The 23,713-nt window shown below is 42.5% G+C and overlaps 2 protein-coding genes across 10 annotated transcripts in view; both read right to left on the bottom strand.

Moving 5' to 3' along the window:
- Positions 1–457: 457 nt before the first annotated feature.
- On the bottom strand, positions 458–12,733 carry LOC124066506 (guanine nucleotide-binding protein G(I)/G(S)/G(O) subunit gamma-4). Of its 2 annotated transcripts, none has more exons than XM_046402937.1 (3): positions 12,174–12,733; positions 10,708–10,810; positions 458–2,601 (listed from the first exon to the last, which is right to left on the bottom strand). In XM_046402937.1, exons 2-3 carry the CDS (start codon positions 10,804–10,806, stop codon positions 2,473–2,475), a joined length of 228 nt encoding a protein of 75 aa, XP_046258893.1. In that variant the 5' UTR covers positions 10,807–10,810; positions 12,174–12,733; the 3' UTR covers positions 458–2,472. The 2 variants fall into 2 exon arrangements, with proteins under 2 accessions (XP_046258893.1, XP_046258891.1); XM_046402935.1 differs by having other exon boundaries at positions 10,708–10,813; positions 12,174–12,729.
- Positions 12,734–12,990: 257 nt separating this feature from the next.
- Positions 12,991–23,713, bottom strand: part of lyst (lysosomal trafficking regulator) — a 54,802-nt gene continuing 44,079 nt past the window's right edge. For all 8 annotated transcript variants that reach the window (XM_046401330.1, XM_046401329.1, XM_046401327.1 and 5 more), the window contains exons 32-53: positions 23,389–23,565; positions 23,087–23,163; positions 22,791–22,979; positions 21,764–21,909; positions 21,571–21,667; positions 21,321–21,382; positions 21,078–21,133; positions 20,824–20,976; positions 19,607–19,851; positions 19,268–19,334; positions 19,026–19,182; positions 18,121–18,261; positions 17,796–18,013; positions 17,473–17,703; positions 17,155–17,344; positions 16,929–17,065; positions 16,684–16,782; positions 16,125–16,264; positions 15,880–15,977; positions 15,617–15,773; positions 15,441–15,512; positions 12,991–15,350 (exon numbers count right to left, since the gene is read on the bottom strand). In XM_046401330.1, coding sequence (XP_046257286.1) covers positions 15,212–15,350; positions 15,441–15,512; positions 15,617–15,773; positions 15,880–15,977; positions 16,125–16,264; positions 16,684–16,782; positions 16,929–17,065; positions 17,155–17,344; positions 17,473–17,703; positions 17,796–18,013; positions 18,121–18,261; positions 19,026–19,182; positions 19,268–19,334; positions 19,607–19,851; positions 20,824–20,976; positions 21,078–21,133; positions 21,321–21,382; positions 21,571–21,667; positions 21,764–21,909; positions 22,791–22,979; positions 23,087–23,163; positions 23,389–23,565 — 3,048 coding nt within the window. In that variant the 3' untranslated portion in view covers positions 12,991–15,211. The remainder of the gene's footprint in view (positions 15,351–15,440; positions 15,513–15,616; positions 15,774–15,879; positions 15,978–16,124; positions 16,265–16,683; positions 16,783–16,928; positions 17,066–17,154; positions 17,345–17,472; positions 17,704–17,795; positions 18,014–18,120; positions 18,262–19,025; positions 19,183–19,267; positions 19,335–19,606; positions 19,852–20,823; positions 20,977–21,077; positions 21,134–21,320; positions 21,383–21,570; positions 21,668–21,763; positions 21,910–22,790; positions 22,980–23,086; positions 23,164–23,388; positions 23,566–23,713) is intronic.

Raw genomic sequence — 23,713 nt, forward strand, 5'->3', positions numbered from 1 at the left:
TGTCAGTCAGTCTGTTCCCAGATGAGGCTGCAAATACATGCATGGATGGACTCATGAACAGGAAATTTAAAAGTTGATGTCAGAGGCTTATGCCCTGAATTATTATAAAGGACGTTCTTTATGTGACCTGCAGTGTTGTTGGCATTAGCCAACACTGATGTACTGCCGTACTCTAACCCCCCTCCCAAATCACAGGCAGACTGGCAGTGGCTGAACTGAATCATAATCTTTGAGAAAAAAAATACCACGACACACATGAAGAGTGCATCCAGATGGCCTGTGGTTCAGCTCAGCCACAGGAGGTCTCCACTACACACCAGAATATCATGTTCCTCTGTGAGACCCAGAACGATTTGCAGTGGCCTTTTATGTTATCAGTGTGATCAGACAGGCTGCAGCTCAGAACGTCACACAGAGACACGAGGCACAAATATTCAAGACGCAGCACATTTGGGTTGCCGTTTTCCTTTAATTCATTTGACCCATCAAAGGATTTACAAAGCCTGCTATTTAAATGCTGTATATATATCTATATTTATATATATTTTTTTGTTTGTTTTACCAAAACGATAACACCATTCATGAATACAGCTGCACATTGTCAACATATCGGACTCCAGTTATGTGCAGAGTAGCACCCAGAAAGTCAATGAAGAGGCAATATTTCATATCATAATAGTTCTCTCTGTTGTAGATAGAAATAAATCCATGCAATATTCATCTCTAGCCGTTACATTACTTGTTTCAGATTTGGCACCATCCTTGAGATGAGGTCAGTGAGAGCACCCTGAGGTCAGTCTCAGGTTTTTTAGATAGGAAATAGAGACGATAATTATCCTGAAAACAATTTGAGTCCAATAGTTTGTGTTGGTGACAGTATCAGTTTGATTCCTAATGCGATGGCTGTTCAAGTACCAAGAGGACATTTCTTTGAATTTTACAGAAATGATGCAAAAAGCCTGAACCACTGAAGGGATCATATTATGTAAACCGACCCTTAGCATTATTTTTAAAAAATACTCAGATAGTATCAATAATTGCATGATTTATAAATGTTTCTTTTCTCCTAGGTATCATACAAGCTTAGTAGCACTACACGTCATGTAGCTGTCAGTGCTGTGCAACAAAGAGTCAATAATACTACTGATAATAACAATATTAATAACGATCATAACAATTCATTGTAAAAATTAGCAAATGCTATTCAACTACCATGTAAAGGAAATGTTTCGACAGTGTGCTTTTTCTTCCAAAACAAACAAAACGGAAAAAAAAAACAAAAACGCTGTGGGACGGCAGCGTGAAGATCACACTGGTCTCACAGAGATTGGCACTGTAACATACTGTACACTCTAAAAGACTGACGGCCCCTCGAAAACAGAGGAGGCTGTCAAAAAGGAGCAGAGAAACATGCAGGCCTCTGGTTTGGCATTAATGTCAAAGGCCTTGCCATTCACTCTAGGACAGGCAAAAAGAATCAGGCTCAGGAAACATGCCCAGAGAACAAATGAGACCGCTATGGAAAAGATCTCCTGCAACTTAACTAAAAAAAGTTGGATTAACTGATTTGCAGTGGATGAAGTATATGAAGAGTAAATCAAACAGTGCAGCAAAGGCAAAGTGCATTAGAGCGTGAAAGGGAAGAAGGCGGCAGATTCATAAATAATTTTTGACTTAAGGGTTGTTTGCACAGTGATAACCCTGAAGAACTCATTTCGGTGTTGAAACATTAGCTCTGCACCTTTCAATAAATAGAGCCTATTTATTTATTTGCTGCAGAACTGATGTGCAGCCACATCCTCCTTATTACGAGAGCAGTTTGCACAAACTGAAATAACTTACTGCGTGAGATAAGGTTTCTGTTTATGCGCTCTAATCTGAATCTGACTGTACTGCAGTACCAAAACGAGCAGGTTGATTGTTAATGACTGTGGAGGCAAACTGAAATAGTAACCACTAGCAGTCAAATTTCAGTGGTGCTTTCAGGAAGCGTTGCTACACAGCGTCAAACCTGTTCACTGAAAGCAATAAAAATAAACTTAAATTATGGTCAACACAATACATAGATTAATGTTTTGTTATTCAGATAAATGAAAGGGAAGTAAATAATTAAAAAAGTCGCAGACACTGGGCAAATTTCTGTTTCCTGAGGCATGTTAAGATCTAGCACAATAGAAGAAAAAAAGAAAATGAAAACATCATCTCTCATCTCATTAAGCACTGAGCAAGGCTGTTCTCTAATAACAAAGCAATAACAAACCTATTTAACAAGACATGATACGCTCACTGGGTTGCCAGTTTGGTAGCTGACTCCCCCAAAACCTTCAGCCACCAGGAAAGAGCTGACCAACAACAGAGTGTCCACCTGGCAAAACTCAACTCAATGCCTATGGCCAGTAGCTTCAGGTGTGGTGAAGACAGAGAAGTCAGGCAACGCCATGCCCGCACCCGTACAGCTCTACCGACAGGTCATCAGAGGATGGTGCAGAAAAACTTCTTCTCCCGGAAAGGGTTCTCGGAGGCGGGGACAGGCATGATGAGCGGATCCTCGCGTATGTGGGCGTCACAGTACGCCATCAGGTCTGCGGCTGCTTTGGATACCTGAAACGTGGAGATGAAGGGAAAGGACATGTATATGTGATCAAATTCAAATTGTAGCTGTTGTGGCAGTGGGCCAATAGCCCAAAGTTTCTGGTTGTTCTGGTTGAGGTTGTTTCTGATTTTCTTATATACAGTATTAATATGACTTAAAAGATTAAATCCAGCCAAGGACCTGTGCTGCATTTTTTCCTTCATTTTCTTTAATCTCTGCCCTGTCATTATCTAAATTGCCCCAAAAATACTTGATAAATGCTACAAGAAGATTTATGAGCTTACCCACTTTAAAGAAATAAATAATCTGGTGACTTCAATTGAATTCCTATCTTGGTACTTTTAAAACTAAGAGGACCAAACAAGGACTGAATTAAAATCCATTTTTAGAGCTCACTGAATTTTAAAATTAAAATTTTAACTTTGCAATCAGACAACAAGACAACAACTCCCATGATCCAACACTACTTACGCCCCTTATTACCCTCCCCTTCGTTGTCTGCTAAGAATGTGAAAGGCCCTTTCTATAGCCAGTGTTCTTTGTGGTCTAATGTAAAAACATGGCGGTGCAGCATGGCGGACTCTGTGGAGGAGAACCCACTGTTAACGTGATGAAGAGTATTACCATGATGATGTCACATGACTGATTAGCAGATCAATAACCAAAAACCTTTGTGAATAAAGCATGAAGTGCTGCAGAAGAGCTGCATGGCATGTTTTAATCGATTTCCTTCTCAGAGGAAATGCCTTTCAAAATAAAGTTGCACCCGGTCAGACCAAAGTCTGAATGCATTCATCAATGCCTGTGACAACTGCACTGATACTTGCAACTTCAGCCTCAGGCAACAGGAAGAGACAACTCATTGAGATGACTGACGGGTGTTCAGGCAAAACCTATACAACATGAGGGGTACGGAGGATGGGATCAACAACACACTTCCTGCCTCAAGGTGAAAAGCTTTCTGTTTTTCAAAGTCAAACACTGACTGTAAATTTTACAGTACAGCCAGACTGCGTGTGGATGTAGGTTCGTACTCGGGAGCTGAGTGGGAGGTTACAGGAGGGGAGGCCGCAAATGGAGAGCAGAGGAGCAGCTGCATCAGAGGGACGGCAAGGGCTCAGGGATCCACATGGAGGACAGAGCCATCTGATCTCCAGCCTGCCACTTCACCTCACCCACTGCTGCTCTCACAAGAGAATACGGTGCACAAAATCCAGCAACATCCAGCTATAGTAACACATAGTTTACTACAGTATTATTTTTACAGCATAAAGCAATTTGTATTAAGGGTTGTTGATCAATATCTGGTTCTGAGATTTCTGTACTTCTGTTCTATTTCTGAACAATAAGGCTGTTATTATTCTGCATTTTTCTCACTGTCAACAAATCCAATGAAAAGACCACAACGAACAGTGCATTAGTCCATCTCTCAATTCTTTGTATCGTCTCCACCCTGTGTTACTCAGCTGAAAGCCCATTAGTTCCTGCTGAAGATGTACACCTACTGTATTAAAATGGCTCCCATATTTTTTCCCTTTTAAAGAAAGGTTTAGTAATTTTCTGAAACAGCCGGCCACTTTGGTTTTTGAAATGTCACTCAAACACGAGTAAATAATGCATTTGATGGGGACTATTTTGAATGAAATAATATACATTTGAGCCATCCACTACAACAATAGTTTTAGGGTTTGATAATATAAACATGTATAGAAAATACAGAAAACTTAAAATTTCTCTTTCTTAGAATTGTGTTTTTTAATGCTGTAAAACTAGGGTCTGAAACAAGATTAAGAGTCCACAGCCACGCTAGCCACTCGGTGAGGTTGCTTTGGCCTAAACGCCAACAGCAGATCTAATTTTTACCATTTTCGCCATCTTAGTTCAGCATTTTAGTATGCAAAAATTTGCTATTTTGCAATCTTGACTGCCTATAAAGATGGACGATATGAGAGCTCCTCAAAAGTTTAGCCAAAACATCTTGATCTGCCTCTGGTGGATGACTACAGTACAAGTCATCAACCCCACCCGCTCCATATTGGCAAATGAGGCAACAAAAGTTTCAGAACAAAATGGCTTCTGGAGGTCGGGACTCTGCGGAGACCAGTCCATGACTGTCAGTGTTTCAACAGCTGTTTCTCTCTCAAAATATGATTTTACTGCATTGGCAGTGTGCTCGGCATTGTTATAAATATAATATATAATATAAAACCACTCCCAATCAGGTGCTTTTCAGAAGGAATGGCATGATGAATTAAAACTTGTCTGTCCTTTTCAGACAATATTGCCAACACCAATGGCAGAAATGCAGCCCCAAACCAGGACAGACCTTCCACCCCGTTTCACTGAAGGCAGCCATCTCTCTCCAGTTCTTCATCTCACATACTGTCAACAATCTGACCCAAAAATTTCAAACTTGGATCCACAATACTCTTTCCCACTGATCTTCAATGTGGTCTTTGTGAGCTCCAGCATATCTTAGCCTTTTCACTCTGTTCCCCTTGTGAAAAGTGGTTTCTTGGCTGCTATCCTTCCACAAAGACCAATCCTGATCAAGCTTCTCTGGACAATAGATAGGGTCAACTTGGCATCCCGATGAAGCTGCCAAATTCTGAGCCAGGTCGTTGTTAGACTTCTTCCGGCCTCTCAAAGAAGGAACTCTGAGAAATTTCTCATCACATTTTAAAAGTTTTCTTGGCCTTCCAATCCTTTTTTGTTGTCCTTGAACTCCCCGATTCTTTAAATTTCTTTAGAACAGCTTGACTACCACATCTTGAGTATCTAGTTTGTTTGCCGATTTCCCTTTGAGAGCGGCCTTGCCGATACAAAATTCATTTAATATCTGTCAATGAATGGAAAGATGTGATTGAAAGTTGGTCTTGTACATATTAGCAAGCTTATTAATGAGTCACACTAAAATACAGCTGAGGATGATGGGAAAGTCGTTGGTTTCGCAGTTGTTTGGTCATAAACCTGCTCAGAGCCTCCAAGGCTGCACAAAGAGGGATCATTGAGCCTTCTCTTCCAATGCAAGTAAACAGCTTAATTATTCTCATAATCAAAGTAAATGTAATAATTACATTATCATGTAACTGCAGCCAGGGTTTCCGCAGAGAACGGGAGCCCCACAGGACAAAAAGTGGCATTGCACAGTGTGTGTCATTAGGCCCAGACTGTCTGTAATTACACTGTAGCCCCATGATGGAAGGAGAGTCCTTCTAATTAGCACAGATCACATTCCTTTGGCTGATTGAGCAATTAATGAGAATGTGGTGATCCCTCAATCAGCAGCACAGAGACTGCTCTTGTCACTGATACGCACTCTCCCTCATCAGGTCCCTTAATTAAATTTAAGGGATTGCTAGACATAGCCAAATGTCTGTTTTCTTCTCTTTCTTTTGTTCTTCTCACTGCTTTCATTTGTGTCCATGTTCTACTTCAGCAATTCTTTTTTTTGGGGGGGGCTGTTGATGAAGAACTTACTTTACTTGGATCGTCACATCTAATGTGCTAAGAGGTTACTAAACTACAAAACAGCTGCCTGCCTAGCAATAACCCAGCAGCTTCTGTGGAAATAACACAAATTCATGATGATGATTTCCAACTCACTTCTATGACTGCCTAAATTATATATTTACAACAGCTCAGTCTGAATGTAGCCTACTGTCATATCCTGGACAAACTTACTGCTTTCACTAAAGTCTTAAAGTACCATTACTGTCTATAATTTGTTCAGAAATATCAGCACAAGACAACACAACACAAAGAGTTAAACTGTTTGTAAACCCACTGCCGTTTGCCAAACATTTCATATAAATACCATCTCTCAGTTAGCTGAAAACTGAAGTTTTACCCTTCCAAAACTCAGTGAATAAACTTATAAATATGCCTGACCATCCAGCAAAGAAACAAGGCTGCTTGTTTGTAAACAGCGTGGTTACTGGTGCTAAATGAGTTTTCACGAAAGAGCAAAGAGGCGTCAAACTGCTGCTGAACGAGACTGCACGTCAGATATTCATAATGCCTCCATTTTAGTCAGACTGCCCACGGAGCTGAGCGAAAGACTTTCAGATTTAGATCAAATGCAACATTTAAGATTCATTTACATTCAAGTCTTTTTCCATTAAATGCCAAGGCGACGATAAAACTGACAAGTCAAATCTTTTCAGGCACGACGTGATTTACATAACAATTGAACGTCATTTTAATACTTTTACAATTTGTTTACCTGGCACATTTTTTGGACGTGATAGGAAGTTGCTTCATTTTACGAACATTTTCATAACTTCCAATGTGATTCAACCGCAACCTTGTTATTCCTTTCTTAGTGACCCATGCTGTGACATTCTTGGACATCCTGTTCTTTGCTTTTTCGGCCATGAAGGCTGTCATCATTTGGCCTGAATGGCTTTGCAGTCATTATGGACGGAGTTTGTTTACACTTCTGCAGATCTTGCACCACCTCTGACTATGAATTACATTGAGTCAACAGTTTTTCCCACTCAGCTGCTATGGTGCGAGATAAGATGATTGGTGCTACACTCAAACACTACGGGTTGGATATCCACATGTCTAAAAACTGGAAGGGCCAGCAGACAATGTTGGCCAAGACACCCAGAAGAGGATCTCCAATATGGCTGCAGGAGGTTAGGTCTGATCGCCTAAAAGTGCTTTATAGATTGAACATTTAATAATTTACTAATATTATAATGACACAAACTGTTACTAAACCATAATGAACCCATAAAAACATAAAGGCTTCAAGCTGCCCAGTTATGATCCATCCGTTATCTGTCAACACTTATCTTTGCAGGGTCCTAGGAGAGGGCTGGAGCCTACCTAAGCTGAGAGGCGGTGTACGATCTGGACAGATTGCCAGTTTCTCACAGAGCTGACATATAAAGACAAACAACTATTCATGCTCTCACACACCTACAGCCAATTTAGAGTCACTGGTTAACCCGTGTGTACCATCAACTTCTTGAAATGAGTATTGATGATTTTGAGGTTTTCAAACCCAACTTCCCTCACTAAATAAAAATTAGAATAACTAGAAGATTTGAATGAGAAGTTGCACCAAAAAGTCAACTTATAGGTTAAATCAGAAGTCTTTGTGCTACATCTCCTAAACCCCAATAACATGCTGCCGATAATAATCCTTTTTTTTTTTTTATGAAGATGAGGCTTTGCTGTAAGCAGCCTTTGTTGTGCTGAGTAGGGATGATGGTGTATGGCAGGATTCCAGGCCGGGCTGTAATGCTGAGCGAACAGCCTTGAGGCTGTGGGGCAATCATTCCCTGAGCACATGAAGAGCATACCGAATGAGATGATGACATGGCCTTGTTGTACAAGAAGTCGTTCAAGAACGCTGTTTACAGAAGCCGCCCGTTCACACTACAGAAACATATTAAAGTCAAACAGGGTTTTGGTGGGTTGAAAACATACAGTTAAAATCGACCACTAGTCATGGCTCTGTCTAACAAATGGAAGTAAGAGAGAAATCTCTATTTACAGAAACAGTGTTATGACATTTTAAAGCAATGGTGGTTGATCTCAATGATAAAGAGTGTGTCGGACTCAAGCCAATATTTAACCAGCTGTTGTTTATGAGGACACATAGTCTTTATGAGGCCTCGGCTGCTTTGCGTTTGGTGGAGCTGCGGGAGGGGACGGGTTCATGAATATGATTTGCTAATTTTAAACGTTCACTTTTTCATTCCTTTGATGGAGACTTTTAGCCCATAAGCCTGCTGCACACTTACTGAAATAAAACACTGGAAATGTAAGATGAGAGGAGGCCTGCATGAGAAAATGCTAACCAAGGACAATCGCTATGACCACACTCAGAAAAGATGACCCACACTGGTGGAAAGCAAAATGTCAGGAGTGGTCAACAATCAGCGTAGCCCACCATACCCCTGGGATCATCCCTCACAGTCACCACTCCGGCGCTTTGCTGTGCAAAGTCGATACACTCTGACAGAGAGCTGGTGACGCCGGAGTTTTCAAGGTGATCTGGGGCTTCATGTGACACCTGTCAGAACAAGTTGCAGCAAGCAAACCGAGAAACTTTTGTTCATTTTGTTGTCATCTTGAAATCGACTGTTGGAAAAAAATTATGCTCAATTATGAACGTTTATATATCTGCGAAAAGAAGTTGAGTTAAGTCCTTTGTGGCTGCAGAGGGAGCTGTGTGAGGTCTGATAAGTGACGTCAGCGGACCTGAAGACGGGAAGTTTGAAAGTGAAAAAAATCCTGGGCTGCGGAGACATCTCTGCTTGTGGCTGCTCACGTAACACACATAAAGCTCTGCTTCTACTTTATCATTTTTTTATTTTAATCATGTTCATAGTGAGGCTGGTAATGTTATAGGAGTGCAAGGCAAGACCAGTGGAGCGCTATTAGGTCTGAATATTTAATCAAAATAAGTGCAATATCCCAAATGCAGGACCATCACCATTTTTATTATTTTTCTTCCCTGAAAATGAAATACAAAAATGACCATTCCCATTAATATCCTGATTTGTAATGCAATCAAAACATTTGTCAAAATAATCACAATAGTTTTGGCATATTGTCCTTTCCTAAGTGCAATGTCTTCAATGACACGGTGCCCTGCGAACGCCACACTTAAGGTGTACTTCAGGTGCTTCTAGGTCGGGTTAGATGATTTAGTTCTTAGTTACGTTAGGTAGTTTAAGGAGGTTTGTATTTCTTGAATTTCCCTCGGGATCAATAAAGTATCTATCTATCTCTATCTATCTAGTTATTGTTCATTGTTGTTATTATAATATTTATTGCTTTTTATCCATTTCATTGATTCACACTTTTATAGCTTTGAAACACGTGTAAAAAATTTCACGAGTGCACTTCTACAACCGGGCCACAATGAACATCCTGAACCTTGAAGCACAGATGAAGCACAGATGCAAGATGAAGATGGTGGTTTACTCCCACTCTATCAGTCCATTTGATATATGGGTTAATGCATTCGTAATGCACTGAGATGAAAAATACTGGACGTGGGAATCAACACGACGTTATCTAGACTTATGGAGTGTGAAGTCAATACACTGCCTGTTTCTGCATCTAAATCTAAGGAGCAACATGACATTTTGGGAAATACGTTTATTTGCTTTCTGGTGAAGAGTTAAATGATGAGAACAGTACTTATCTCACTCCTTCAGCTGGAGCAAGCGGCCGCTTAATTTCTGCTTAGCGCAAAGACTGTATACAAGGAGAAACAGCCAGCTTGGCTGAGTACAAAAGTAACAAAATTAAGCTCACTAATCAACACTGTAATATATTTGTATGTTAACACTTGAATTTTTACACAACCTTTCATTTGGTTGGTGTTGGATTACTTGCTGGTAGTTAGCATTCCCTTATAGCATGGTAATTAGTGAGCTTTCATCATTAGTGATGGTGGGCATATTTTGTATATGTGTATATATATGATGGTATATTTTGTTATCTGTGGACAAAGCCAGGCTAATAGTTTCTCCCTGTTTACAGTCATTATGCTAAGCTAAGCTAAACTAATTGGCCTCCGCTTCCAGCTGCTTATTTACCACTGACACTAGACTGGCATCAATGTTTTCATCCACGTTTCAGCAAGAATGCAAATCATTTCTTTAAATTCTGCATTTGTCAGTTCAAATGTGAAACGTGCAATTTGTCACAGAGGAGATGAGGACGAGTGCTCATTCGTGTGTTTTCCTTTTTATTTTATTGAAATAAACAGCTACAGCTACAAATGACTTTCAATTTAATAGCATGTAAATATTAACTTGTAACAGGCAAGTATGATAATGTTGCCAGTCCTGAACAAGCAAAACCAGTTTGTGCTTTGTTCAGGCATTAAATTAATAATAATTGAATGTTTTCTGATATTTTTTTGCCCTGAACCAACAACAAATCTAGTGGTTGCACGAAATGACAAATAGCTAAGAGTCCAACAGTTCTGTTTGTGTCTGATAGAGTTTTTAGAAGAATGTACACTATAACACTTTAGTATTTATAAATCCATCTACTGCATATGTGTTAAAACAGAAACACATGCAAATATTTGGTCACAGAAACAAGTAAAATGAAATAAATAAATAAAAGCCCTGTACCTTTATCCTATCCATGCAGGCCTCCATCTTCAGCTGCTCCACAGCTTTCCTGGCTTGGGAGATGCTGGCTGTGCTGTTGTTAGCAATACCGTCCTTCATGGTGCTGCTGCGACGCCAAACACAGGCACAAAGGGGGGGGACACATGCAGTCATTGAACATCACATTAAATCCACAAAGCAGCACAAAGCCCCCCCCCCCCTCCAGCGATGTCTGTGCCCCCCTCACACACATACACAGATATACACACAAACACGTACACTCCCCTCAGAGAAGCCATTCTCTATCACAACCTTTTTATTTAAAGGACCCATTTTGTCTGGGGGGATATGTTTTACAGCAACCAAGCTCCATTTTATCTGAAGAAAGAGCTTAAAAGGCAGCAGCTGGATAGCACTTTGTCATTTTTCACTAAGTGCTCATGCATGATTATTCTCTTCTTGTTCTTTGGTCATTCGTTATGGCAGGCATGGGGTGGGACGAGTTACAAAAGAGCATTAAAACACACACCTCTATGGAGCTGCGTGGTTCACCAGAGGTGCTCAAGAGCACTTCAGCAGATATTATGGGGTCTATATTAGTTCCTTTACTTTGAATAGGCTAATAAGCTCCTGGACCCTTCCAAGATAATCAAAGTTCCAACTTTCACAAATGTCCACCGACTGCCCTCATCTTGTTAACTTTATCCACGTTGTGCAGCATCGGTGCAGCTGCATCCATGTAGTGACAGAATCCTGTTCTCATTTCAGGGCCCCTGACCCCCCCCCCCACCCCGGTCCTAACACGTCCCGGTTTGGCAGTCACAGCAGAGAGATGACACCTGATATGAGAAGGTGCATGAATACATAAAGCGTTGACTCAGTTCACGCTCATCGTGGATTTATTTATTTATTTATTCTCGGCGTCGATTTGGTTATTTATTTCATTTTCATCTCATCAATTCCAGGATCAACATCTCAGAATTTAGCCTGTTGTAGCCAGATTCAAAGAGGCGTTTAAAGCTAAAGCAGATGTTTTGCTGAAAGAGAAGCAGACGGTGAAGTCATTTTCCCCATCCCACCCTCCATGCCTCTAAAGCCAATGTATAGCTATTAATGACACCCTCGTAGGAAGCTATCAGGCCTTTTTCCATTCAGGGTTCCCCGCGATTCATCCATCCTGAAGCTCACACGGCTGCACCAGGGGCTTTGACTGTGTCTACAGCGTTTGATCCGAATGTAACGATGCTAATTGTTGGTGCAGATCTGTCAAACATGAGCGACTCTTATTTCTAAAGGGATTAAATTGTGGACACAAACCGTGCGAGCTGCGGCCCTGGTTAGAGCAGAAAACAGTAAACCACACACATCATGACAAAAAAAAAAAGAAAGATTTTGCATGAAGGAATTATACATAAAAAATGATCTTGATGCTTCGCTGCATTGCTCGGCTATGGGCAGATTAATGTAGGCTACACCAGCCGACCTACCTGAAATGTGCCAGTGGTTTTCCAATTTGGAGAATTCCGGGTTGACTCCACCCAACACACACATACACACATACACACACACGCACACACACGCACGCACACGCACAAAAAAAAAGGATCTGTCAAATATCAAATGATACGAGGAAATCCCAGCCTCGTTTCGGTCTGGACTGAACCCGTGGAGGTAAATCCTGGCGTTTTAATTTCGCCTCAGCGGTTCGCTCAGCGTGAGTCGTGCGTATTCCGTGTAGGAAGATGAGATCCAAGCGGTGAGGTCTTGGTGAGCACCACGGCTGGACTTGGAGAGATGTTACGCATGCAGCAGGGGGGGAAACCTCTGTATGACGATCAGATGCAGGCTGTGGGGCAGGGAGCACTCGATCGGCGGACCAGGAGCAGCAGCAGCAGCAGCAGCAGCGAGCCAGGAAATGTTCCTACTGTACAAACTGGCCCTAAACGCACCCAAACAGCCCGAATAGTCAAATTAGCATCTGCTGATTTTCTAATTTGCTTTATTGCTGCAGAAGGCATCTGAGACCTGCAGGCTTCCCCGTCACATTTTTAAATCAGCTTTGACATCACCGACCCCCCCCCCCCCCCCCAACAGTAACCGATGGGCCTCGTCCGTAAAATCCAGATTAAAAATATCTAGTCCAACTATTTCAATCATAGTCAATATTTTTTTTTTTTTACCCCAAAGTCATACTACTGATGTAGTACGTCCCTTTTAGTAGCATCGCTGTGATTTCTCCTTGTTTTAGAAGCACCTGAACGCACCTTTCTCCACACAAAGTAAGAAATGGACACACACAAGATGTAGTAATATTTCTTCAAATATTTATATATATTTATAATATACTCATCACTTGGCTTGTCCATACATACACACTCATATATATATATATATACAAACAAAAAGAAACATAAAACATGATCTTTCAGAGCCTCAGTCAATGATGCCAAACTGCAAAACCAGGCCAGAAAGGTCAGTTAAACGACACCATTTAAACATCCCGTGACTTTAACTTAAATTATGCATAGCTTAATTTATCAGAATATTATTATAATTTATAACAGAATTTTATTTCCTTCCGTGTCACAAAACACGAAAAAACCCATCAGTCATCAGCACGTTTTCCTCCCCGTGTTTTGCCATTTTCCTCAAAAAAAAAAAAAATAAGGTGATACAACATTCATACAATCTCACACACGTGGATGTTCAAAAGAAAAGAAAGGTTAAATATACACTTTTGTAAATTTCAAGAAAGGGAAATGTATGTACACATGGGCATGAAACACAGTAAACAAACTCAGTAACATCATTGTAAAGGCCATAGGGCATAACAAGGGTCAAGGTGGGCTGAAAAAGAAGAAAAAAAATCAAGATAACAACACAAAAGGAATGACGTCACTATATAAGAAGAAATATTCCCTTTCCGTAAGTGTGAGATGTAAGACATTGTTTGTTTTTTGTTATTTTTACATCACATAACGCAGTCGCCACAAAGACAAACAACTTTTTCTTTCGGAACCACGTTAAATCAGTCTCCTGGTTTCTTCACATATGAAACACAACAACAAGTGTGTGTGTCTGATATTGCTTTCTGGATTAGATTCACTGGAGGAACTGAAGCAAAGCTCAGTTTATGTTAAGACTACAGATCATATGCTGTTTTTGAATGAAAAAAAAAAGTGCTTTGACTTCCAGTTCTCAGATAATAGCAGATGAACAAAGTGCTGTAAGTGAAGTGGGAATGTAAAGAGAAGCTGCACGGATCCACGAGCGGGTCAAGGGAAGAAACCGGTAGTCGACTGTAGTGTTTAAGATTCTGAAATATGGTGTAAACCTCAGTGCAGGAAAGGTTAACTGGTCAATCCTCAGTATGCTGGACGTGATGCCCTTCACCACACCCTCCCACCTTCCGCATCTTTTTTTTTTTTTTTTTTTTTGCAATGCTGCACAGGTACTGAGTGAGGATGAGCTTCCTCTCTGCTTCTTCTCCCACATATAATGCTGTTTGCCAACTGCTTTCTCATCATTTCTGCACACTACATTATGTACTGAAAACCTTTAGTGCATTTGAGTGGCAGAGTTTACAACACAAGAGCGGGAAAGAAAGAAAGATGAGCCTCCACGGTGTTTCTAATAAATAAACGAATATCAACATTTCAAACAAGGCAGGCCTTAATAAAGTATCGTGACAGTAAATGTCACATCCACATACACACAGTCAAGGTCAGCATCATTCTAGCATGCAAATGTAGGACAGAACAACAGGCTACACAAGGAACAATTCATCCCAACGTCGCCCCCGTCCCTCCACTGAGCTCAGACACAGAGTGATGCAGGGCCGTGACACTAGTGTTCAGACTTGAGTGGAGCCGACAGCCCAGCAGAGCGGCGTCTCACTCCCACAGAGCGGGACGTCTCCCGGTGACAGACGCGAGGAGGGGCTCCCTCCTTCCTAGCTGGTTGCATCGTCAGCAGAACTCACTTGCCGAGCTCTGTCAGACAGCGCTCTGCGGGACACCCGAGCGCTGTGCCAAGGTGAGAGACGGGGGTCTTCGCACGTCAGGTCTGGCTTTGGCCAGACGATAGCAGCTTACCAGGAAACAACGAAATCAAATCTCTGCACCATGGAAAAAAAAAACTCCAGACTCAACAGCAGGAAAACAAAATAATAAAAGACTTTACAAACCAAACACTCTTAGAAATGCATTTTGTATAAAGAGTCTGTTGCAGCTTCAGCCAAATATTCATCCACCGCCCCAACATTCCACTCCAGTATGTTTATAAATATATATTTATATACATATAATACTATTTTCATAATTTCTTGATGCTGGGAGTGGTTGTAGTAGCTTGTTGAGTTGGGGATGGCTTTAGTTAAAAGTCAGGGAGGGTTTGGGGAGGCTGAAGCCATGCTGACATGTTCTCCTCCCTATCAATGCAGGAAGGAAGAAGACCAGGAAGAGGAGTGGGGGGGTTAGGGCTCCTCTTGCTGACAATCAGACAGTAGTAAACATCAAACACACAGTCAGCCAGCGGCGTAGCTGCTCAGGAAGGAGTAGAACATGGGCAGCTTCATTCGCTGCTGGTCCCGCCGGCACCACGCCATCACTGTGCCCTCGCTGTTGGCTGTGTACAGGTGGTGGCCGTCACACGAGTAGGTCAGGCTGAGGCACACAGGAGAGGACGTTATCATCAGCATTCCAAGACATCACGTAAAAGCAACGAACAGCGTGGTCGTGGCGCTGATAACATACCTGATGATGGGTTTGCTTGACTTGGAAAAAGTGATCTCTCTCACTGGTTTTAAATCCCAGGTGCTCCACAACCTGAAGGAATTTCAGACGTTAAAAAAAACCCCATCAGTGTGCATAATTCAACGTCATGAGAAGAAAATAAGGACATTAATGTTAAAATAAAAAAATCTGCTCACCTGACAACGCCATTCTCCAGCCCGCCGGCGATGACGTTGACAGACACGCCCTCCGGCTGGTTGGAGAAGGCCACGGAGCAGATGATCTCTCTGCAGTGGACGTGGCCAATCAGGTCACCGTTCACCGTCCACAGGCGCAGGTCGCTGCCTCCGCCCACTGGGGGGACAAAAAAAACAAAAACAAAAAAATCATGTGTCATAACTTGCAAACTAAATAAACAACAACAAAAAAACCATATCATGTCAGTCTAAGCAGTCTTCACCTGAGTCACACACTGTTGCGATGTCACCTGTGGTCTCGCTGGCAGACACAGCGGTCACTGGACTTTTGTGGCCTGTGAGGCTTTGCACATAGCAGAGCCTGAAGAGACACAAAGCAGTTGAGAGACCACACAAACACTACGCTTCACTTCAGAATTCTCACTACATACAAAAAGGCATTAAAAAGTTATGATTCAAGTGTTTTCTTCCTTCCCCACATTACGCACACACACATAAACACACTGACCTGTTGAGGTCCCAGAGGATGCAGGTGCCATCTTTGCTGACGCTGATGAGGATGCTGTAGGGTTTGCAGACAAAGAGGCTGGTGACTTCCCCTGTGTGTCCGTACAGGTGAACCTGAGATTCCACCTCCATCTCTGATGGCTATGGAAAGACATTTTCCAAACGCAGACATGTTAGAGACCACATACAGAAGGATTTCTTAAAAAACAAACAAACAAACAAATAAACACTAATCCATTAATCACTCCCAAGCCAGATTTTTGGTACAGCACAAATCAACTGCTACTGAATCAGCCAAACAGGAAATGCAGATGCCTGTTGGTGGGGACCGATGAAAGTCTGAAAGCCTCTCTGATGACTGAACTCCCAGACCTCTAATCCTACTTGTAAGCTCGGTGGAAATGTGTTTCAAGGGCAACTGTGATGTGACTAATGAAGCCGAGCGTTTGAGCACGATGAGGCAGCCTAAAGAGGGGTGGGGGTAATAGGAGGTGGGTGGGTGGATTGGGTGTTGATGTGGAGGCGGAAGGTTAGAGGGGGACGTTGCCATGGAAACCCACCGTGGTGCTGGTGAAGCGGTTGCTGTAGGCGGTGATGACTCCACACTTGCTGCCTGTAAATAGCTGGCAGCCATCGGGCACCCAGGCACAGCTGGTCACCTGGAGGAGAGCGAGACGGTTGGACAGAGGGAAATGAGAAACCTGGCAACTCATTGGTTGATGCTCAGTGTAGAATTATGTGACACTGAGCGAGCAATTCCTTTCACTAGCATGTGTTTCATTTTGAGAGTTTTACTGATGTTTACCTGGTGAAGTTGCGAACATTGGATGAAGTTGATGGGTGGTTCACTCTGCTTGCTCTTCAGTCGCAGTATGTTGTCTGCATAGCCCCAGCTCAAGATGGCTGACCACTGAATGTCTGTGCTGTGCATGCTGCGGACACCTACAGCGTAAGAGAGCATAAAGTTAATGGAGTCAGCAGGACATCCCGGACATCCAGGCTGACTTGCGACTGACTGGTGGACTTCCTACCCTGCTCCTTGCTGTAAATCATCATGAGGCAGAACTTGCGGGACAGCCCGCAGATGGCTCGCGTAGGCAGAGCCAGCAGGGATCCGAACCTCTCCCCGTGTGGCTGGCTGAAACACACCACCGGGTCCGGAGCAGAGGGTGAGCCCACGTACTCTCCCCACTTGAGACCTTTGATCCATGGTAGTGGGCTCTGTGGGGGGAGGAAGAGGAAATTGCCAGGTGAGAAGCAGACCATTTCATGGATGATGTGTTAAGTCATGTCTTCATCCTCAGTGCACAGCAGGCCACCAGTGTCACTACCACCACAGAGAAAATTACCGGGCAGACTATTTCCTTGGTCTGTTCTCGGTTCTCTCTGAAGGCCAGCTGAACCAGGAGACCCATGGCGGCGGGCAGCTCCCCCTCCATCGTGAGTTTGGGGCCAGTCCTGCTGATATGGGAGCCATTGAAGAGCTGTCTGGGTGTCTGCCCGTATGTCTTGATCATTGTCTCCAGGGCCCGTCGCTGCACGGGGTCTTCTACAGCCGACACGTCCATGCCAAAATAAGTCTGTTCAAAAATGAAATCAAAACTTACGTAAGAAATAGCTTAAGCTTTCTCATACTTTTTTAGCAAACATGATGAAACAGGCAGCCGCTTACAGCTGGGTGGAAGACGTTGATGGCCTGGACAGCAGCTTTGCCTTTCTGCTTGAGCCCAAACACCAAATCAATCCACTGGCACAGTGTCTGGGACACCTGGTCCGACTCCAGTGCTTGTCGATGGATCAGGATGAAGAGACGCGGGTCGTTGCGGGCCCAAGGTGGCAAATTCACATGATTTACCCTCTCCCCGTTTTGACGCACACCAAAATCAAAACCTGTGAAGGCAAAGTGTTACTTTTGCAATCTAAGAGAAGCGATGAAAGACATACGCTGATATGTATCATAAATCAAATTATAAAACGGAGTGGAAAATAATAATTACCCTCTCTGTTGACCAGGAATTCTGGGAGGTAGAAAAACTCTGGGATGAGCTCTTTCACATCAGTCATGGACTCATAGGAGGACAGGCGCCATGTTGTGTTCATTGAGTGAAACGTCCGGTCGGGAATATCAAAGCTCTGGTCTGATGAAGGCCAAAGACAATCTAATTACAGATTCAACTCGCTGATTGAAAAGATCCCCTTTCATGACCTTAGACATCAAGCTTGCTGAATACATTTACGATCACATAAAAAGATGCCTCGAAGGATCAGAGGAGAGAAACGGATTGAATGAAAAAAGAATTAACAAGACAGGGAGAAATAGAAAAGAGGAGGGGAAGGGCAAGGAGCTGATCAGAGAAAAGCAGAAGGATGAAGTAACCTTTCGTGATTAATACATGCGATGCAACACGGCAACATGCTGCTCAGTTACGTCTCAGATCAGAATGTTCCAGCATTTCAATACTAAAAGCCTCTAACATCAACCAAGATGGAGTGGTCAATGAAATGCAGACAGCTGGCACTCAGTGCTGCTAAAAGCTTTTTGGAGATGTATGATAATTGCCTAATGTTAAAGAGCCCCAAACTGTCAGTCAGTTATCATTTACAATACTTGTTGAAACTACAGAAACTATGAAAAGATAATTTAGCCGATGTTTATGGTCTAATTTTCCTCTGCTTTTTTTCCTGAAGATTTAGAGCCTGTTCAGACCTGGTATTAACATCCATCCTGACCTGACAAAGTGGACAGCTTCGTAGCATGTGTCTCTACATGTGCCGTCGCTGATCAATTCTGACTGGACCTCACTTTCTTGCTCTCTATGAAAATTAACTTGAACCCGATGGAAATCGGACAACATGTAATCCATTTGCTTTGGCTTCTGGTCAAAGCTAATGTGTGACTCACCCTGGTACGCGAGGAACATCTTGGTGAAGGGGGGCATTCGGACCAGGAAGTGAAGCACGGTACCACTGTTGGAATAGTGTGAGCCGTAGTGGTAAGGCTGGACGGGAGGCATGGGATCGTCCTCATGAATGCCCTTCTTGTATTCCTCCTCGAGGTACTGCACAACAGTTAAAGAAAGTGATAATGTGTTTTCTCACCAAACATCCAATACACCCGAGAAACACATGTACAACAGGCCTTACCCTGTAATTATCCACGTAGCGATCCTCCTTCTCTTTTGACTGCACTGCAATGGGTTTGCTTAAATTCCTGTGTGAGAAAAGGAGGTCAGCAAAGCAGTAATAAACCACGTTCAATGGTGAAAAGTGGAAATAGTTCTCCAAATGTAAATTATTCCCGTGCCATGAAGCATATTTACTTTAAAAACTTTAGTGCATCAATAACAGAGGAGGTACCTGTACAAAGACTAGCCTTCATTAGATTATGTCATTTTCTAGTTACATTTTCACTCATAATATCTAATATAATCGAAGCTCTAATGGCTTTCCAAACATATTAACAGAAATTCCTTCCAGCCTGACCTGTAGATGTTTGGGTCCTGCAGGTCGAGCACCTCACTGGTGTAATCTCGCAGGATAAATGGAAACACCGGGTACTGCATGAGGTCATTGAAGGAGCGGCCTGCGTGCTTGTTGAGATGTGTGAGGTACTCAAAGTTAGTGATCTGCCCTGAGCCCCACAGTTGAGTGAGAGCTGTGATGTTTCCGTGCTCCAGCAGGTTGGGCAGATCAGAGGTCAAGATGTTGTGGTAGACATCGTCACGAAACTAGGGCAAGAAAAAGAAACTACTGAATTGCAACGACAGTCACATTCAGATTAGCTAACCAAAGCCCTCTACATTCCTGTCCCACAGGGGACCTATGTGTCAATCCCTATCACTCTCTACCCTCATGTCTCCGCTGACTGACTATCAATAAACGCATAAAATACCCCAAAACATACTTTAAGTTAGTGGCTGTTCTTAGGGGTAACAGGGCTTGGGGCCAAATGCTGATATGCATGTAAAGACAATGCTAACATGCATGTGTTAAGAGGTATAACGATAAACATTTTCACCATCTTAGTTTAGCATTGTAACATGTCAGCACGTGCTACATGTAATTAGCACAAAGTATGGCTGAGACTTAGGCGAATGTCATTAAAAAGTATCAACGAGTCCACAGACAATGTGAGGACAACAAATCTTTTTGTTTCCTGTGCAGAAAACAGACAAACCACAAATGATCTCAGAATTTAGCTATTCAATCATACTGTAATATTCTGTCAGTATTTCACTAAAAGTATTAATAATACTTTTAATAATACTGGGACAGAACACTACAGAACTCGACAGGTATCAGGAATAGAATACTAAAGGTCATTCCACAGTTAACTATAAACATGAATTTTTTTCTTTTTTCCCAAGTTGCATGATTTTGTCTATTCCATTCATGCATCCTTACTACTATACTCCTTTGAGCATCACCTCAGACTTTCATCTGGTTGTTTCTATCACAGTCCATTCTGTGTGGATTCATTTTCATTTTCATATGAAACACAGTCTGAATTTTTATCTTGTGATATTCTGGCTACTCTTGTTATGGATGATAAACCAACGCAGTCCTCTGCTATATTGAAATAAAACAGTTAAAGCAAAACATACCAGAACATCTACTGAATGCCATTCATGCATTCATTTAAGCATTTGTTTCCAGGCTTCTTTCATTTTTATTCCATGTGACTTGTCTTTTTGCCTCACCTTGGTGTTGTCAAAGGCTAACAGCAGGGTCCTGCCATTGGTGAGGAATATCTCCACAGCATTGTCTCTTAGCTGCCACCAGCGCTTGTGCACCTCCTTGATCTCCTCATACGTCCAGGAGAAAGACGGTGCCTCGGTCTCCCCATGAAGGCTCTGTCCGAACACATAAACACATCAGTTGTCGAGTAGCCAGGCTGACTCACATAATGCATCCCTCTGGCTGACAATAATCCTGAACAGTCCTTTGGCTTTACCTGGCTGTCATGAGCATCAGCTGCGTTGTCCTCCACAAAGTACATCCCGGACTTTCCTGAGAAAAAACAGCACAGGGCGAGTGAGACTTTGCATACTAAGAGCAAGACAAACAAAAGCTTCCACCACTGAATAACTAACACTTATTCTCAAGGGCCTCAGAGAGAGCACATTACTCTATGTTCCTTGTGACTGGCTGACTGTATTATGCATGGGGCAGCTGTGAGAGATGGACAGTGTCTTACCCAGAAGTAGTTCCCCTGCTGTCTCTCTGGAGGGGGCGACACTGATGCACCGTCTGGTGAATCTAAGAACAGAAAGATATTTATCACACAAGAAATACACCATCTGAATTAATCAAGCACACCACTCAAATGTCGCACGATTTGATGAGACATGCATGAGTCTTCTTCACATCCTCCTGGCTACCTTAGAGGGATATGATGTTTACTAAAGGCTTACAGGCACGCAGAGACAGACAGACAGGTACAATACCTGATGTGCTCACTGGTGGCTTTGTCTTTGACAGTAGAGGAGAAGGAGGAGTGGGTCTGATCTTCAAACAGGAAGGACAACGCTGCCTTTGCTGTTTCTAAACATATGGAGGACAGATTAAGGACAATAAATACCACACGCTAGAACTATACAGAATTTTGCCATATTGTTACAAATAAATGGGTTTCTTCACCTTCAGGCTTGCGTCTGTCTTTCAGCAGGTATTTGTTAGGAATAGTGAGGTAGCATCTCTGGAGCCGCCGTCGCTCTCGGTTCGGCCCTTCGGTGGGGTCCAGCTGCCAGGACGTTGGGTAGGATGTCTGGTCGTACCAAACCGTACTGAAAGAGACCGTTATAGCCCTGTCAAGCACTCTGTCTACTCACATCAATACAGAACTAACCTCATTGCAGGCCCATAGGAGCACATTGAGGACACAGGGGTCACATCCTCAGTAATGTTTTAGGAAATGGGGTTGTGAGAAGGAGGTTATATTCTAAAAATCACACATAAATTGGCAAGTTTGTAGGGTCACTGTGTATGAAAGCCACTAATAAAGAACTTTGTTGTGTAGGGAGATGTGACATTAGACCACAGTCACTGAGACTTTGGACTGACAACATCAGGTTTTAGCCCTTCTACAGACGCGGCAGTATGGGTACCTTTGTCGACCAATCGTTCAATCACTTGAGTCAAGAAACTATTGTATGGATTGCATTGAAAAGACATTCGTGGCCTCCTTGGAATCAATTGTTATAATTTTGGTGAGCACTTATTTGATCTGGTACCACCTGCAGGTCAAAATTTCATTGCCACTCAGCAAATATTTGAATGCTAGCATGCTAGACTGAGATGGTGAAAATGCTGAACACTACAGCTAATTAGCACCAGTATGTTGGAATTGTCAATTGTAAATATATTAGCATGCAGATGTTAGCAGTTAGCTCTGAGCTGTGAATTAGCACAGATGTGTTAGCATGGCTGTGAATTTTGCCCTATTTTTCTAAAATCCTGCCTCACTGTATATCTTTTATCTTATTCAAATATATTTATTTCAAGGTTTTAAGGCTGTCATTTTCTTTATAGTTTGTTTTTATAAAGGACAAGAAAAAACACTTTCACCATTCAAATAACAATTATCATCATCAAAGTGACAATTTTATTACTGCACTCTGCTCTAATATTGCATAAGCTCTTGTGATAGATAAACTTTGATGCCCACCGGTCATGCGTGAGCTGCTGCACCAGCTCCTGCCAGTGGCGGCTGGCACTGAGGTCAGTCTTGTAGAGTCCCCTGATGTGCTGGATGACTTTCTTTCTCTCCATGCCTTGCTGCAGAGACACATTCTGAGTGATATCAGCTGCAATCTTGGAAATGTCCTTGGACTTTCCATCCAGCCTCTGGATAAGACTGCAGAGAGATAAGAAATAATGCAGTGAGCAGAAAATTGGAACAAAAACATGATTCTTACCAATATTTTCTTATATGGAACATCAAGAAAAAAAGCCCCAACTCACTTCCTTTGAGTGTTGACCATTTTCTTTTCCCACGCTACTTTGCTTGTTTTCTCTTCTGTTTCATACTTGATTTTTTCCTGTGAAAAATTAGAAGGGAACCAGTTCTTCATACACATTTGCCTTATTCTCTGGTTAAAGAGAAACTTGACAGGTAGCATTTCACATTTGTGAACAACCAACATTTTCCACCAGCACAGAAGTGGATGTTTCATACTACTGAACAAGCAAATGAAGCTAAACTAAAAAGACTTAGAAACGGTTTTCCTTCCATTTAACAACCTCTGCGTCTTTGTGGGATTTACCTCTTTTATGGCTCTGAGCAAATCTTGTTTGTGTGGAGTGTTGGGTGGGATACAGCGATGGCCACAAAGCTTGAGTGAGGTCATGAATGCACCCACGGCGTTCTGCTCGTCTTTGGTGAGGCTGTCCTTGTGATCGTGGAGCATCTCGTACAGGTACAGTGACAGCTTCGGGCCATGCTGAGTGTGAAATGGGAAAGCACATTAAAATTTCATTTGTGTTTGAAACAAGTCAGATACAGTGATGGACAGGAGACGAGCCTCGTCCACCTAAAGCTGACCCTGAGAGTTCGATGCAGAGCGAAAGAACTCCCCTGAAGAAGAGCAC

Source organism: Scatophagus argus, chromosome 10 (assembly GCF_020382885.2).
Source record: "Scatophagus argus isolate fScaArg1 chromosome 10, fScaArg1.pri, whole genome shotgun sequence".
Lineage (NCBI taxonomy): Eukaryota > Metazoa > Chordata > Actinopteri > Scatophagidae > Scatophagus > Scatophagus argus.